The sequence below is a fragment of the Thunnus albacares genome, chromosome 21 (genome assembly GCF_914725855.1).
Source record: "Thunnus albacares chromosome 21, fThuAlb1.1, whole genome shotgun sequence".
Lineage (NCBI taxonomy): Eukaryota > Metazoa > Chordata > Actinopteri > Scombriformes > Scombridae > Thunnus > Thunnus albacares.
Genome location: NC_058126.1, coordinates 16,076,726 through 16,094,592, shown reverse-complemented (window position 1 = coordinate 16,094,592; position 17,867 = coordinate 16,076,726). Strand labels below are relative to the sequence as shown.

The window sequence follows — 17,867 nt, the reverse complement described above, 5'->3', positions numbered from 1 at the left end:
ACAGATAGGTAACAGGGGACAGCATGTGAAGAAAGGAAAGAAAAAATTTAAAAGAAATAGAAATAAATAAGCGGAGGGTGTGATCTGTTTGGGTTTGGATGCATTTCAGGTGAGTTTTGAAGGATGAGTTTGGTTTATTATCATGATTATACTTATTATTTTTCCTAAAAAGAAAACACCAGAGCATTACTTGTTTTTTAAACTGTGGAGAGGTTGTTTGATATTGTCAGTAGAGAATTTTTTCATCCTGTGTCTTGTTCATGTAACCAGACAAAAACACACACACAAACGGATTATTTGGATTTCATATTTTTAATAGTGTAATGTTGAAACTTCATGCAGTCAATTGTGGGTGTTTTTACAGCTGACCTCACATAGCAAAAAGTAGGAATCCACTAAAAGTGCAATGATTATCGTCATTATCCCAAACAACGTAGCTTGAGGGGAGAACCAGGTAGATCATATCTCCCTTTTCCAGTTGAAGAACAAATCCACTAGATATCATGACATTACCAATGTTATCATTTGCATCGTAAGACGCAGTAATCATCTTGTCATTGTGATACAGTTTAATACCTATCCATTTTGAAGACTTTATTTCAAACCCTTTGAATCTGAAGTAGTAGGCTCCTCTGACTGGGGCTGTAAAGACACCTGCAACAAAGGAGGAATTCAGTCTTTTAATTAATTTTGTCAGGCTTTATAGGTGTGTGTCTAACTCTGGGAATTTGTTGCCAAATCCATTATGTTAGACTGTGTTAGAAATCTAATCAAGGAGTCAATTCAGTGAAAACACAAACCGAACCAAATATAAGTGAGAACTATCAAAGCTTTCATAGAAGAACCCATTAGAATAGAAAAAGACTGCCAAATAAAATAAAAATATCTACATAATACATGTGCAAACTATGTAAAAGAGAAAGTCCCTTCACCAAAATGGCATCATGTATATCCCAGTATAACATACTTTATCTGAAAGAGCTTTATAAGAGCTTCCAACCCAGAACTAGCCTACTAAGAAGACAAGAAATACAAAAGAGGAAAAAATGTTAAAAAAAAAAAAAAAAGGCAAGATAGACAATTTCATGAGAGATATTCCGCTCTTGGACAACTAGGGATACAATAAAAGTTATCCATAAAAAGGCAATTCCAAAAAAAATGATAAGTTGGATCATAAATCTATAAGATTGTGTAATAATTAAAATAAAACCAGTGTGAGTAGGTGAGAGAGGTATATGTACCTGTAGTTGGGCTATAAGCCTGGCCGATGTTGGTGAAAATTTTACTGAACTTAAGTGTGATGGCAGTATTGAAGGGTCCAACATATCCTGCGTCAGTGAGGCCGACAGAAAACGCCACCTTTGGTCGTTCTGTGTGAATGTGGAAGACACACATAGAGAGAATATTTTCCTCTCACATCAGTAACAGCTGCAAAATGTCACATCTGCCTCATTTAATAACTGTATTCATGTCACTCTGCATCCTGCTGCACAGAGGATGACCCTCGATTTACCGTTGCCATTCTCACTGCTACCATAATATGACATTTTGACTTTTTAATAATGATATAAGCAGCTCACCTGCATTCTCTCTCTTGAGCTCCTCCACCTGGAGCTCATTGGAGCTCATTCTGGCCTCCAACACTGTGAACACATTCATCATTTTTATTGTAAAGGAGGTAAACTACATAACTGGAACTTGAAATACATGTATGTGTATCTAATAAACTGGCAGCTGTGGATTCTGCAGCTTACCGGTGTTCTCCCTCTTGAGCTCCTCCACCACGTTTTCAGCAGTGTTCAATCTGGAGTTCAAAACTGAATTTAAAAAAAATCTGCGTTAGAGGGGAAATAAATTAAACATCCACATGTAAAATTTTATTAGTATGTTAAACTTGTTTCCTCCAAATAAATTTTGTTACTCCTTCTTCATCATTTTTGGACTTCACATCTGATAGTTTGAATCAACAACATGTTTTCTAACATAAAATGCCATTTTTACTCATATTTTCTTTTCTTTTTTTTACCGGAGTTCTCCCTCTTGAGCTCCTCCACCACTTTTTCACAGTTGTTCATTCTGGCCTCCAACACTGTGAACACATTTATCATTTTTATTGTAAAGGAGGTAAACTACATAACTGGAACTTAAAATACCTGTATGTGTACCTAATGAACTGGGAGCTGTGTATTTTGCAGCTTACCGGTGTTCTCCCTCTTGAGCTCCTCCACCACATTTTCAGCAGTGTTCAATCTGGCCTCCAAATCTGTGAACACATTTCTAGTTACTACTAATGAAAGATTTACAGTTGATCAACAGTCAAGTGTAAAATGACATTAAAATGTATAATATGTGAAAACTGCATGAATAAACCCAAATTTTCACTGTCGTTCATTCTGGCCTCCAAAACTGTGAATACATTTAAAGTTTTTTACCAAAAGGTTCATTTTGAATTTTAGATATTAATCTCAATAAACAGTAAAAGATTCGGTTACATTTAACTCTTGAGCTTGACAGGAAAAACATCACAAACATGAATAATTATATATCATTTAATAAAATGTAAATATCTACCTGCATTCTTGATTTCACTGGCTGTCAGTCTGGCCTGTATGACTGGAATAAAAGCAGTAAATTAGTCCTAAAAGTAATGAATATGTGAAAATTGCATGAATCTGTTTTAGCACTATGTTGAACCTGTATTCTCTTGCTCCAGCTTCTCCATCTTCTTCAGTTCCACACTGTGTTGGATCACCATGTCTCTCAGCTCCTTCAGCTCAGCCCAGATATCAGGGGTGATGTTAGTTTGATCACTGGTTGCTTTAATACCCAGGATCTCAGACTGAACCTCTGTCTGAGTGATATCATTCTCTGTCACCCCTCCACTCTCACCCTGAGCCCTCGTCCAGTACAGACAGAGCAGCAATGCCAGAAAAGCTGCAGCACTCCTCATTGTGAAATATCACCTCTTTAGACAGCAAGATGCAGTCTGACACGTCTCGCTCACTTCCCGTCTTTATATACACGTAAAACAGGTCATTGAACTGCTGTATGAGAATGAAACAGGTGTCTGATAACAAATATAAAAATAACACCAAAGATCCTTGAACACTGAACTGAGTTTAAAGCAATCAACAAGTTAGAATGATGTTCTTTCCTTCAATATAACAACATTAAAGGACGGGTTCACAGTCTTTCAATTCTCTCTTAAAACAACAGTCAGGTGCCCTTATGAACATTAAATATTCCTGTTCATACTGAACATGAGAAGATCCCTTCAAAATGCACTTATAATGTAATTGATGGGAGCCTAAATCCACAAGCCTCCTTCTGTGCAAAAATATATGTAAAAGTTTATCTGAAGCTAATATGAAGCTTCAGCCATCCAAATGAGTCAAATCAAGTAGATCTCTTTCAACATTACAGTCTTTAAGTGCAAAAGTCCCTCTTTTTGTTACTATATTTCCACTATAGCTCAACAGGGAAACACTGTGTGAGGAAAAACAAAGAGGGAATTTGATGCTAAAAACACTGTAAATGTGGCAGATATCTACTTGATATGACTAACTCAGACTGTTGAAGCTTCATTTAAGCTTCACATCAACTTTTAAATGCATTTCTGCACAAAATGACTTTTGGCCCCCATCACTTACATTGAAAGCACATTTGAAGAGGATCTTTTAATATCCAGTATGAACGGGAGGAATGATTAGAGTAAGGAAAACCTCTTTCACTGTTCATATAGACACCTGACTGTTGTTTTAAGACAGAAAAGTTGTGAACCTTTAATGTTGAATGATCATCAGATCCTCATCAGAACTAAACAGTTGATAAGTGGGATTTCAGTCTCTGATCTTTTTGTGTGTATGGGTTGGTTTTCCCAGACTCAGACATGTGTTGCACACATGTGAACATATTTAACATTAATATTATTATGAAGTATATTTATGGTCAGCAGGTTTCAAATTTTTTACATGATCACTATGTAGGCCGACCTGTGCTCTTATTTTCACACACTGTTACTCTGACTAGAAGATCTGCAATAGAAGACGAAATTAATAAGCAGATTAATAATTGATCAACAGCCAGATTTAAAATCTCATGTTGAACTTGTCTCTGCTAAATACATAAATGGCTGATGACTGATACTCTCTGGCCAAATTAAAAAACAAAAAATGGAAATATACAGTATATCCACCATAAAGCTGATAAAAAAGTTACATGGGACACCCAGGATCTCAGACTGAACCTCTGTCTGAGTGACTGGTAGGTGCAGGGGGCAGTATATAATAATATTAATGTTATTTACTTTACAGTAATGTTAATGTAACGTTAGCTTGATAGTTTGGATAGCTTTACTGCTGATGTATTGTTTGTCCACAATTACTGTAATTAACACCATACAAGTTAAAGTTCTGCTTCATGCTCTGTCAGACTGTTAAAAGGAAGCTTTTTACATTACAGACACAACTGATTCAAGATTGAAAGAAACAGTTTAAGGAGGAAAGAGAAACACATAAAAGCAGCCCAGGTGTCAGGTGATGGAGAGACATGAACACATTCAAAGCAGGAAAACTGGTAAGAAACTTACAGCTGTATATAGATACATTACTGTTCTGGTAAATATTTTTAAAGGCATAATCTGTTATCCAAATGTAAACTAAAGGACATCTTAACAAACAAAAGTCAAAGCACAAGATTGAAACCTGCTATAAAAGGACTAACAGATCCTTTAATACAGGTAGTAACACTACACAACAACTCTATTATCATGATGTTTTCACAAGCTGTTAAATGGTTGAAATAGGTGAGACGCCAGCAAAAAATAAATAAATAAAAAAAATCTCTGTGTAAATGTTTAAATACTTGGGAGACTATTTTCACATTACTGACAAGCATGTTTGAAAAAACTGACAATGACACATCGCAGCTCAGTGGATGTTTCTTATTGTTTTAAACCTTGAAGATGTGCTGACTAGAAGTAGAAGTAGCAGAAAAGTACTGTATATATCAGAAAACATCCAGTGGTGAATGATCACAATTCATTTTGTTCTCATTTTGGTTGGAAAAATGTATATTAAAGAATCCTACAAAGTTGAGTCTTTATTCAGTGACATCTCCATTTTAAAAACAATGAAAACATCCAATAAGGTATTTGCAGTTTAGTTTCTTTTAAGATAAGACTGTAGCAGCTGGTTTTGTCTCACTGTCTCTTGCACTACTTTTGAACTCTGCCTCTCTGTTATTTTTAGCTGTATTTTATAATCTTTAAAGATTATCCCCTTTCTATCCCAGTTGTTGTATGTCTTGTAGTTTTTTTGGGTTTTTTTATTTCTTTGTAATTATGGGATTTGAAGAGCTATATGTTATGTCTGGATCAGAGATTGTCATCATATCAAAAGCATATTCTTTGTTTAGAAACAATATGTTTATGCTAAATGTCTTAAAAGAAGCAGCCTTTTCACCATTCAGGGGTTTTCGTTTTTGAAAGTAAATTGTTTTATATATCGTTCAGTCAAACATTATAAACTGAGTCCTTCAGACAAAAATACTTCCATTCATTAACCTTTACAATGACAAAACCTTGGTCCTTACAGGACAGGACCTTTGTTTCATCAGGTGGGGGACAATGATATAGTATGATGCAGTTTGTTGTAAGATTCCATGTTACATTCTGCTTGAATATGAGTTGCTAACAGGTTGTGCTATAAATGATGTTGGTGTATGTGGTTTTTTAAAATCTTGTTTCATGTGCCCCTTTTTAACTTTGAGCAACTGCCCCTCTAAAGGTCTCTGCACGGCCCTGCTGAGTGACATCATTCTCTGTCACCCCTCCACTCTCACCCTGAGCCCTCGTCCAGTACAGACAGAGCAGCAACACCAGAAAAGCTGCAGCACTCCTCATTGTGAAATATCACATTTTTAGACAGCAAGATTCAGTCTGACACGTCTCACTCAGCTCCCGTCTTTATATACACATAAAACAGGTACATTTCACTGGCTGCTTGTTACAGAAGGGAGGAAAATATCCTTAATTTCGTTGTTTTTCTTAAGTGAATTACATCGTTGTTATCTTGTAGCTTTTGGGGGATAAAGATGCAAACCTTTTTCACAACTTTATGACTGACTTAAACAACTTGGAGAAACATGTTACATGACAGTATCCATAGTCATTTTGCATTGGATGTGTGATGACAATAATAGTCCCCCTCCCCACACTGAATGTTAGCTCCACACACATTCCACGTTCTGTCACCTACAGTCACTTTACCTCACGGTAAAATATTAACACTAACATACACTAATATAAATTCTCTGTCAGTGACACTCAGAAACAAGATGAGATACTGAGTATATTGTTGTCTCACGCTGGATATAGCAGGAATAACAAGAATTTATTTATCTATTTAAAAAAAAACACCCCTGAAAGGGGGAACTTTCTCTCTAGAAGGCCAAAAGGGCAGGTCCTCAAGCCCCCCTTTGAGGTCTATCTGTGCAAGTGCCTGTACCTCCCTCTTTAGACAGCAAGATGCAGTCTGACACGTGTCCCTCAGCTCCTGTCTTTATATACACATAAACGTCACTGAACTGCTGTATGAGAATTAAACAGGTGTCTGATAACAAATGTAAAAATAACACCAAAGACCCTTGAACACTGAACTGAAATTAAAGCAAAAAACTAGTTAGAATGATATTCTTTAAAATCACTTGTAGTGAATCCTTAAAAAACTACAGTACATTAATGTTGAATGATCATGAGAACTAAATCGTTGATAAGAGCAATTTCAGTCTTTGATCTTTCATAAGTGTGTATGTTTGTTTTCCAGACTCAGGTTGTAAAGGGCTACAACTGGGTCATGGTTCATATGATGTGTATTAATGTGTGTTTTTAAAGAATTTATTGCAAATACTGCTGCAGAGCAAAGCCAACACAACAAAAAACATGTACTGTCCAAATATATAAAGACTCTACTGCACTATGTTAACCTCTAAGGTGCATAGATGGATCCACAGAGAGTCACTGGAGGAGTTGTGGTCATTCTGTCATGGAGTGTAGAATAGCAGGAATGGACCCAAATGCAGAGACCGGCATGCAGAGTTGACGAAGATCTTCTTTATTCTCAAAGCGGTAAAGGACAGAACAGGGCAACACAGAAAAAACTGAACAGAACAAAACAAATGATCCAACAAAGACTGAAAAGAAAACCAGGACTTAAAAAGTAACTGAACTAACGAGGAGATGAGGTGCAGGTGGGGAGATGGGTGGAGAACTCAGGAGAGGGGAGTGAACAGACAGAGAGCCAATTGGCTGGGGAAACACAGGGAGCAGGGAAGGGCTGATGAGTCTAACAGGGCAGGTGTGGGGAAAACAGAGCAGGGCAGGACTAATGCAGGGTGCAAGTGCAAGTTTGGAAGAGTACATGAACACACAAGGAAACACAGAGAAACAGAAAACCAAAGCCCAGAAAATGCAATATTCTAAATCACAACCCAACATAAATCAAACCATCCCAGAATTACATAAGCTTAAGTACACAACACTATAAACTAAATAATGCAGTCCTCTAACCCACCACCCAAATAATAACAAGCAAAATCATATGACCAGAAGGACTGACAACAGAAGTGAAACACAGGAAACCCCAAAGAACACAAAAAGTCCAGAAAAACAAACAAAGTCCAGGCAAGATGTGACACATTCACTAACATGGGTTTAACAGTTAAAGTTAACTTCTTTATAAAATGTATTTCTTTTATGGTTTAGGTGAGAATGTTATATGACTTGTTAAGTCTTCTTCATCTAACCAGACAAAAACACAGAAAAGTCATTTTGATTTTATAAATGCTTATATTTTTTAACATAGTAATGTTGAAACTGTGTAATACTAACTGTGGGTACTTTACAGCTGCATTCACAGAGGGAAAAGCAGAGAACCATCAAAGGTGTTGTCACTCTCATCTGCAACATCATAGTCTGACTAGAGAGTCATGTAGATCACGTCCCCCTTTTCTAGTTGAAGAATTAAAGCATTAGACACAGTGACATAGCCGATGCTGTCATTGCCGTCTAAACTGTACATGATTCTCTTGTCATTGTGATAAAGATTAGCACCCATCCAAGCTGAACTATAGTTGTCCCACAAGGTGAATGTGAAGTAGTAGGCTCCTCTGACTGGGGCTGTGAAGATACCTGCATCAGAGGAGAAAATCAGTGAGGGGTCAGAACTTCTCCTCACATCAGTACTGAAAACTGGATATAAAAGAGCTGAATACCTGTAGTTGGGTTGTAGGCCTGGCTGATATTGGTGAAGACTTTACTGAACTTAAGTGCGATTTCAGTATCAAAGGGTCCAACTGATCCTGCATCAGTAAGACCAACTAAAAACGCCACCCTTGGTCAGTCTGTATAAATGTGGAAGATGTGCATATTGAAAACGTCACTGATGTGCAGTCTCTGAGAAATGTAACTGCGTCTTTTGTTTGTAAAATATTTTCCTCATTGACATCCTGCTTTTCAACCACACAATATAGTGACACTGCAGTCAGTTTGATGCTGATAGCAGCATCTTGACTTTCAATAATGATTTAAGCAGCTCACCTGCATTCTCTCTCTTGAGCTCCTCCACCTGGAGCTCATTCTAGCCTCCAACACGGTGAACACATTTATCACTTTTATTGTGAAATAGGATTATGGTCTGCAGTTTTCACATTTTGTCTTGATTACTATGTAGGCCTACCTGTATTCTTATTCTGAGTTGTTGTTACTCTGACCAAAAGATCTGCAAAAGAGGGGATATGTTAAATAGACATATATAGACATTAATGCAGCAAAAGTGTTCATGAACACAATGATCTTCCCACACATCACGTACTGTCTGACAAGTTGGGGACATGTCAATAAAACCACGCTAAAGCCAATAGAATCTAACAAACAAACAATAAAAACTCTAGACATGAAGCCACAAGGATACCATCATTGCAATATTTGAAAAAGCACAACTTATTAAGCTGGGAAAACATGGTTAAATACAGTAGACTGTGTATTGTCTTCAAGGTATTACACAATACAGCCCCTCCACCACTCTGTACTTACATCACATTAAAAACAAGGCGAACTACCAGAGCAACAACTAGAGGAGATTGTCTTATTCCACGAAGACAAAGTAGTTTTGGCCAATCTGCTTTTTCTGTCAGAGCATCACAAGATTGGAACAATTTACCACAATACATAAGAAACTGTGCCAACTACCATTCATTCACCACAACATTAAAAGCCTGGTTCATTAACCCTTAGATGCACGAGTGACTGGACCCTACACTCTTCCATAAGTGGGTCAAAAATGACCCATATTAGAATCAATGTGTTTTTATGCCATTTTTGTCATTTTGGTTAAGAATAATCACTTGTATAATATTTAGTATTATATTTAGGTCCACACAAGAATGATTTCATGTTTGAAATATCTTTATTTTTCACTTAACATTTTTGAAAAAGAAAATTACCCAGAACAGCAATAGAAAAATGTGAACATCCATTGTGTGTGTGTGTGTGTGTGTGTGTGTGTGTGTGTGTGTGTGTGTGTTTGTATGAGTGTAACTGTCCAGTCATTGACAGTTCCTCTCTCTTTTCCCTGTTTTATCTAGCAGCCATGACACCTTGGATGAGGAAACATAAGAGTAATGTTTTCAATAGATCGATATGTAGCTATATAAATAAATACACTCACACACACTACATATAGTAATGATAGCTAAATTAGTTAGCTAGCTAGTGTTAGGTAGTTATAAAGTAGGCTAATTTGTTGATAAATAATAACATACTCTTTCGCACAACAATCATGAATGACACGCACACACACACACACAATACATATAGTAATGTTAGCTATCTTAGTTAGCTAGCTAGTGTTAGCTAGTTATAAAGTAGGCTAATTTGTTGATAAATAATAACAGTCATGAAAGACACACACACAATATTATATGAAGATAATACTTACACGTATCAGCTCTTGCTGTGTAAAATAATCTTCCTGAGGGGTGACACTTCTGATAGTCTGTGTGGTCCACAGTTAATTTATTCCTGACAGCCACAGTTGATAAGAATCAAAGGTTCCCATTGGATTCCATAGAAAATGCATGCGGGTCATTTTTGACCCACTTATGGAAGCTTGGGGTAGTAGAACAAAAACTACAATTTCTTAAAATGTATAAAAGGTAAGTTAAAAATGTAAATGGCATTATATCAAAAACATGTTTTTTGAGGAATACCTGGAATATGAAATGATAACAATTTTTCATTACGAAGATATTTCAAGAAAACAACCTCAGCGGATCATTTTTGACCCACTTATGCATCTAAGGGTTAAAAATCAAACTTGTGAACACTAGAGCAACGAGGTGTTTTTGTGTTCTTTGATGTCTTATCATTATTATGCTTAGTGTAAGAGCTGCTCTTGTTTATCATAAGCTTTGTATGTAATATCCACACTTTACCAGTCCTGACATTGTGTTGTCATGCTATTTGTTTTATGTGTTGTCATGCCATTGTTGATTTTGTGTCTGAAGACCTGTGTTTCTTGTCTCTATGTAATGCAGGTTTGTTTGTATCGGTATATTTTCACCGCTTTCATTGTTGATTGTATTTTCAATGTTTTTATTCGTAATATTTGTGCTTCCAACTCTTTGCCTGCCCAGGGACAACAGATGAAAATTAGCCTCTCTCACTAACTCTGGCATATTTTCAGAATTGTTATTAATATGCACTGTCCATGTCAAATAAAGTAATAAAATTCAAATTAAATTAAAATTAGATTATGGGAAAATTAAAATGAACCACCACACACTGAGATGACTTTACTGTGATTTTATTAGGAGCGAACAACGCGTTTCGCCTGTAGCTTCTTCAGGTTCACTCAGCACAATTGCATGAGTACTCACAGGTGGGATGAATACAACTGAGTCACATGACTATCACTGTCTTCATCTTTTAAAAGTGAGCATTTTACAAAGGGCATGACAATAAAAGTACATATTTCGAAAAAACATGACATGATTAATATTACAGAGTTACAAGAATTTTACATAATTTAAACTTCATTAGAAAGACTATCTCCTGTAAACAGGATGATCGATCCTACAGCTGTCCCTCTACATCACTAAATGGGAAAGGTGACTGCCTAGTGGTTCATCTCTCCATAAGAGTCCAATAGCCTGCGTAGCAATACAAGTTAATATTAACAAATCACAGAAAATAACTCAAATCCTGTGTTTCATTTAGTTGCCGCCTTAAGAACTGGTTAATCAAATGACCACCTCTTGGACTGGGTCACACTCTTTCAATGCTGATAAATTTGAGGGAAGTAGCTGACCCAAGGGTTTTTCTCCTTATAGTGTCTAACAATGGCATAAACCATATTTCCATTTCTAATGGCAGCCTTATGCTCAGAAACTCTCAGTTTGAGATGGTGCTTTGTTTGGCCTACATACACTGAGCCACATGGGCATTTCAAGATGTAAATGACATGTGTAGAAAGACAGTTAGTGAATTCTTTTATATCATATGTCTTTCCTGTATGAGGGTGATTAAATGTCTTGGTATCAAATGTGTTTGAGCAGTGTGTACATTTTCCACATCTATTATTTCCATACACTTGTTGAGAAAGCCAATTAGTTTGTGCAGATTCCTTATACATAGATCTGACAACAGTATCTCTGACATTTCTGCCTCTTTTGAAGCAAAAATGAGGTCTAGAGGATGACAAATGATTCAAACTTGGGTCACATTCTAGGATTTTCCAGCGTTTGCTTATAATCTGTTTGACTTGCATAGATGCTGTACAGTATTCAGTGTGTTTAGGGGGAGGATTTAATAATTCTTCCTATCCACACTGTTAGCTTTTTCAACAGTTTGATCAATGAGTGTCTGGTCATATCTCCTTTGTCTAAAACATTGAGACATTTCTTTAGTCTTAGTTTGATAATCCTCTTTACAACATGTCGCTGCAGCGCTCAACGGAGTTATATTAACACAATCAGTTAAGTTGCCAGACAACGCCACCTTGGGAATTTCACCCAAAGCATTATCACCATTATCAATAGGACACAGGTTTGTTTACTGGAGGCAAGAGAAAACGTGGTTCCAGATACTTACAAAATGGTACACTTTATTATAAATACAATTTAAAATGACAACACATTCATACCAGAAGGGGGGGAAAATAAATTTTAAAAAAAATTTAAAAAGTAAAACTCAAACACCCAGACACACACACATTGTGAAAATCAACTGCGATCCCAGGGAAGACACTGCACACAAAAGGGAGGGTCACCACCACCACCGGCCTGCAGCCACTGAAAGGAAATAACAGTTACCACAAAAAGTAATACGAAATGAGAAAAATGGCTAATCACAATAAATGCACCCAAACTAAATAAACTAATAAATAATGCAACAACAGAATACCTTAGCCCCAAACAAATAAAAAGAGGAATGGAATTAATCAAAACCAGAAAATAAAGAAACCGGGGGGGGGGGGGGGTGACGTCCATCTACACCAGCTGTAGACTCAGCCAGCTAACGAGCTAAACGCTAAAGGATAGAATTAAGGGAGTGCAGGAGAGAAGCAACGTACCTTTAGAGCGTCCAACACAGGCACAGGAGAGTGAGGAGAGAAACCCGCACGGCTATCAGCATTTACCCGAAATAACTGCAGCCAGGAAAAACCATGGAGCGAGGGACATTCAGTGCCTCCTTCAGTTAAATAGATTAGTTAAATCTTTTGACTTCTTTCCAATTACTTTGCACATCACATTTTGCAAAAACATGTTTTCTAACATTATATGCAATTTTTATTTTTTAATGATGTTTTTGTAGCTTACCCATGATGTCTCTCTTGAGCTCCACAACCACATTTTCACTGGTATTTATTCTGGTCTCCAAAACTGTAACATTTTTCACAAAAAGGTTGTTGTGTTCTCTCTTCATAAAACAGTTGTGTATGGAGTCATAGAATATTGTCGCTACTACAGGAGTTGTACTTTTCTTCAAAATGCTTTGTGAATTTTTTTTTTTTACATATGACATCCTCCTCATATTCATTAACACTAGAATATTTTTTTATTCACTGATAAGTGCATACATATATAGACAATATGGACATACTAATTAATACAAAGGCAACAAGAGATGATATTGGTTTACAAAACATAAAAGGACACAGATAGGTAACAGGGGACAGCATGTGAAAACAGGAAAGAAAAATTTAAAAGAAATAAAAATAAATAAGTGGAGGGCGTGATCTGTTTGGGTTTGGATGCATTTGCAGGTTTTGCAGGATGGGTTTGGTTTAGTATTATTTTTATTTTTATTTTTTCCTAAAAAAAACAAAAACAAACAAACACTAAAATGTAACTTGTTTTTTAAACTGTGGAGAGGTTGTTTGATATTGTCAGTAGAGAACTTTTTCATCCTGTGTCTTGTTCATGTAAACAGACAAAAACACACACACAAACAGATTATTTGGATTTCATATTTTTAATACTGTAACATTGAGACTTCATGCAATCAACTGTGGGTGTTTTTACAGCAGACCTCACATAGCAAAAAGTAGGAATCCACTAAAAGTGGTACGATTATTGTAATCATCAGAAACACCGAAGGTTGAGCAGAGAACCATGTAGATCACATCTCCCTTTTCCATTTGAAGAACAAATCCATTAGACACAGTGATAAAACCAGTGTCATCATTTGCATCGAAACTACCATTAATTCTCTTGTCATTGTGATACAAGTAAATACCTATCCAATTTGAAGTCCGTATTTCAAACCAAGTGACTCTGAAGTAGTAGGCTCCTCTGACTGGTGCTGTAAAGATACCTGCAAAAAACGAGGATTCAGTCTTTTAATTAATTTTGTCAGGCTCTATAGGTGTGTGTCTAACTCTGGGAATTTGTTGCCAAATCCGTTATGTTAGACTGTGTTAGAAATCTAATCAAGGAGTCAATTCAGTGAAAACACAAACCAAACCAAATACAAGTGAGAACTATCAAAGCTTTCACAGAGGCACCCATTAAAATAAAAAAAAACTGCCAAATAGAATAAAAATAGCTACATAATACTTCATCATGTATATCCCAGTATAACATACTTTATCTGAAAGAGCTTTATAAGAGCTTCCAACCCAGAACTAGCCTACTAAGAAGACAAGAAAACCAAACAAAGAAAAGAATGTGAAAAATGGTGAGACAGACAATTTCATGAGAGATATTCAACACTTGGACAACTAAAAGTTATGCATGAAAAGGCAATTCCAAAAAAAGGGATCATAAATCTATAAGACCATGTAATAATTCAAATAAAACCAGTGTGAGAAGGTGAAAGAGGTATATGTACCTGTAGATGGGTTATAAGCCTGGCCGATATTGGTGAAAATTTTACTGAACTTAAGTGTGATGTCAGTAGTGAAGGGTCCAACTGCTCCTGCGTCAGTGAGGCCGACAGAAAACGCCACCTTTGGTCGTTCTGTGTGAATGTGGAAGACACACATAGAGAGAATATTTTCCTCTTACATCAGTAACAGCTGCAAAATGTCACATCTGCCTCATTTAATAACTGTATTCATGTCACTCTGCATCCTGCTGCACAGAGGATGACCCTCGATTTACCGTTGCCATTCTCACTGCTACCATAATATGACATTTTGACTTTTTAATAATGATATAAGCAGCTCACCTGCATTCTCTCTCTTGAGCTCCTCCACTTCATTTTCATTGGAGCTCATTCTGGCCTCCAACACTGTGAACACATTCATCATTTTTATTGTAAAGGAGGTAAACTACATAACTGGAACTTGAAATACATGTATGTGTATCTAATAAACTGGCAACTGTGGATTCTGCAGCTTACCGGTGTTCTCCCTCTTGAGCTCCTCCAGCACATTTTCAGCAGTGTTCAATCTGGCCTCCAAATCTGTGAACACATTTCTAGTTACTATTATGAAAGATTTACAGTCGATCAACAGTCAAGTGTAAAATGACATGAAAATTGGTAATATGTGAAAAATGCATGAATAAAACTAGATTTTTACTGCTGTTTATTGTGGCCTCCAAAACTGTAACATTTTTAACAAAAACTTTATTATGAACCTTTTATTATCATCATTTTCTCACTAAATATGTTTATATTTCTATCATATGATGCTATTTTTGCCTTTTTTTTTTTTTTTTTTTTTTTTTAGATTACCTGTGCTCTGTGATGTTTAAAGTGTTCCCACCAAAACATCATTAATGAAACTTACCTTTATCTTAACCTCACTAAATATTTTCTCATTGCCAACATAATATACTCAGTTTTCACATTTTGATTTTTTTAAGCTTACCTCTCTGGAGCTCCTTGACCAAATTTTCACTGGCATTCATTCTGGCCTCCAACACTGTAAATACATTTAAAACTCTTACTGTAAAGAAGAACTATGGTTAGCAGTTTCACATTTTTCCTTGATTACTATGTAGGCCTACCTGTATTCTTATTCTCAGTAGCTGTTACTCTGACCAAAAGATCTGCAATAGAGTAGGAAATAAATGAAGATTAACATCCACATGTACATTTTTTATCAATATGTCATATGTCTTTTTTCTGCTAAATAGATCTTTTTACTCCTCTTTCATCACTTTTTGGCCTACACATCTTGTAGTTTAAAACAACAACATGTTTTCTAACATAAAAGGGCATTTTTACTTGTGACTTTTTTTTTTTTTTTACCTGTGCTCTCTCTCTTGAGCTCCTCCACTTTGTTATCACTTGTATACATTCTGGCCTCCAAAACTGTGAATACATTTAACGTTTTTTACCAAGAGGTTCATTTTGAATCCTAGATATTAATCTCAGTAAACACCTTAACTACATTACTACATTTAACTCTTGAGCTTGACAGGAAAAGCATCACAAACATGAATGAATTATATATCATTTAATAAAATGTAAATATCTACCTGCATTCTTGTTTTCACTGGCTGTCAGTCTGGATTTTACGGCTGGAATAAAAGCAGTAAATTAGTCCTAAAAGTAATGAATATGTGAACAGTGCATGAATGTGTTTAGCACTATGTGAATGAACCTGTATTCTCTTGCTCTAGCTTCTCGAAATACCTGTATGTGTATATAATAAACTGGCAGCTGTGTGTTTTGCAGCTTACCGGTGTTCTCCCTCTTGAGCTCCTCCGCCACATTTTCAGCAGTGTTCAATCTGGCCTTCAAATCTGTGAACACATTTCTAGTTACTATTATGAAAGGTTTACAGTCGATCAGCAGTCAAGTGTGAAATGACATTAAAATGTATAATATGTGAAAACTGCATGAATCTGATTTAGCACTATGTGAATGAACCTGTATTCTCTTGCTCCATCTCCCTCAGCTCCAGACTGTGTTGGATCACCATGTCTCTCAGCTCCTTCAGCTCAGCCCAGATATCAGGGGTGATGTTAGTTTGATCACTGGTTGCTTCAACACCCAGGATCTCAGACTGAACATCTGTCTGAGTGATATCATTCTCTGTCACCCCTCCACTCTCACCCTGAGCCCTCGTCCAGGACAGACAGAGCAGCAACGCCAGAAAAACTGCAGCACTCCTCATTGTGAAATATCACCTCTTTAGACAGCAAAATGCAGTCTGACACGTCTCGCTCAGTTCCCGTCTATATATACACGTAAAACAGGTCATTGAACTGCTGTATGAGAATGAAACAGGTGTCTTTGATAACAAATATAAAAATAACACCAAAGATCCTTGAACACTGAACTGAGTTTAAAGCAATCAACAAGTTAGAATGATGTTCTTCCCTTCAAAATAACAACATTAAAGGACGGGTTCACAGTCCTTCAATTCTCTCTTAAAACAACAGTCAAGTGCCCTTACGAACATTAAATATTCCTGTTCATACTGAACATTAGAAGATCCCTTCAAAATGCATTTATAATGTAATTGATGGGAGCCAAAATCCACAAGCCTCCTTCTGTGCAAAAATATATTTAAAAGTTTATCTGAAGCTAATATGAAGCTTCAGCCGTCCAAATGAGTCAAATCAAGTAGATCTCTTTCAACATTACAGTCTTTTAGTGCAAAAGTCCCTCTTTTTGTTACTATACTTCCACTATAGCTCAACAGGGAAACACTGTGTGAGGAAAAACAAAGAGGGAATTTGATGCTAAAAACACTGTAAATGTGGCAGATATCCACTTGATATGACTAACTCAGAGTGTTGAAGCGTCATATAAGCTTCACATCAACTTTTAAATGCATTTCTGCACAAAATGACTTTTGGCCCCCATCACTTACATTGAAAGCACATTTGAAGAGGATCTTTTAATATCCAGTATGAACAGGAGGAATGATTACAGTGAGGTAAACCTCTTTCACTGTTCATATACACACCTGACTGTTGTTTTAAGACAGCTTCGAAAAGTTGTGAACCTTTAATGTTGAATGATCATCAGATCCTCATCAGAACTAAACAGATGATAAGTGGGATTTCAGTCTCTGATCTTTTTGTGTGTATGGGTTTGTTTTCCCAGACTCAGACATGTGTTGCACACATGTGAACATATTTAACATTAATATTATTATGAAGTATATTTATGGTCAGCAGGTTTCAAGTTTTTTACATGATCACTATGTAGGCCGACCTGTGCTCTTATTTTCACACGCTGTTACTCTGACCAGAAGATCTGCAATAGAAGGCAAAATTAATAAGCAGATTAATAATTGATCAACAGCCAGATGTAAAATCTCATGTTGAACTTGTCTCTGCTAAATACATAAATGGCTGATGGCTGATACTCTCTGGTCAAATTAAAAAACAAAAAATGGAAATAT

The 17,867-nt window shown here is 36.3% G+C and overlaps 1 protein-coding gene and 1 pseudogene across 3 annotated transcripts; both read right to left on the bottom strand.

Moving 5' to 3' along the window:
- Positions 1 to 326: 326 nt before the first annotated feature.
- LOC122972704 (heavy metal-binding protein HIP-like) lies at positions 327 to 3,194 on the bottom strand. Of its 3 annotated transcripts, XM_044339958.1 has the most exons (8): positions 2,695 to 3,194; positions 2,572 to 2,613; positions 2,201 to 2,263; positions 2,027 to 2,089; positions 1,755 to 1,817; positions 1,581 to 1,643; positions 1,242 to 1,370; positions 327 to 654 (listed from the first exon to the last, which is right to left on the bottom strand). In XM_044339958.1, the coding sequence occupies exons 1-8, from the start codon at positions 2,948 to 2,950 to the stop codon at positions 371 to 373; spliced, it is 963 nt and encodes a 320-aa protein (XP_044195893.1). In that variant the 5' UTR covers positions 2,951 to 3,194; the 3' UTR covers positions 327 to 370. The 3 variants fall into 3 exon arrangements, with proteins under 3 accessions (XP_044195893.1, XP_044195894.1, XP_044195895.1); XM_044339959.1 differs by lacking the exon at positions 2,027 to 2,089; XM_044339960.1 differs by lacking the exons at positions 1,755 to 1,817; positions 2,027 to 2,089.
- Positions 3,195 to 7,910: 4,716 nt separating this feature from the next.
- Positions 7,911 to 16,701, bottom strand: LOC122973006 (annotated as a pseudogene).
- Between the last annotated feature and the right edge of the window lie 1,166 nt (positions 16,702 to 17,867).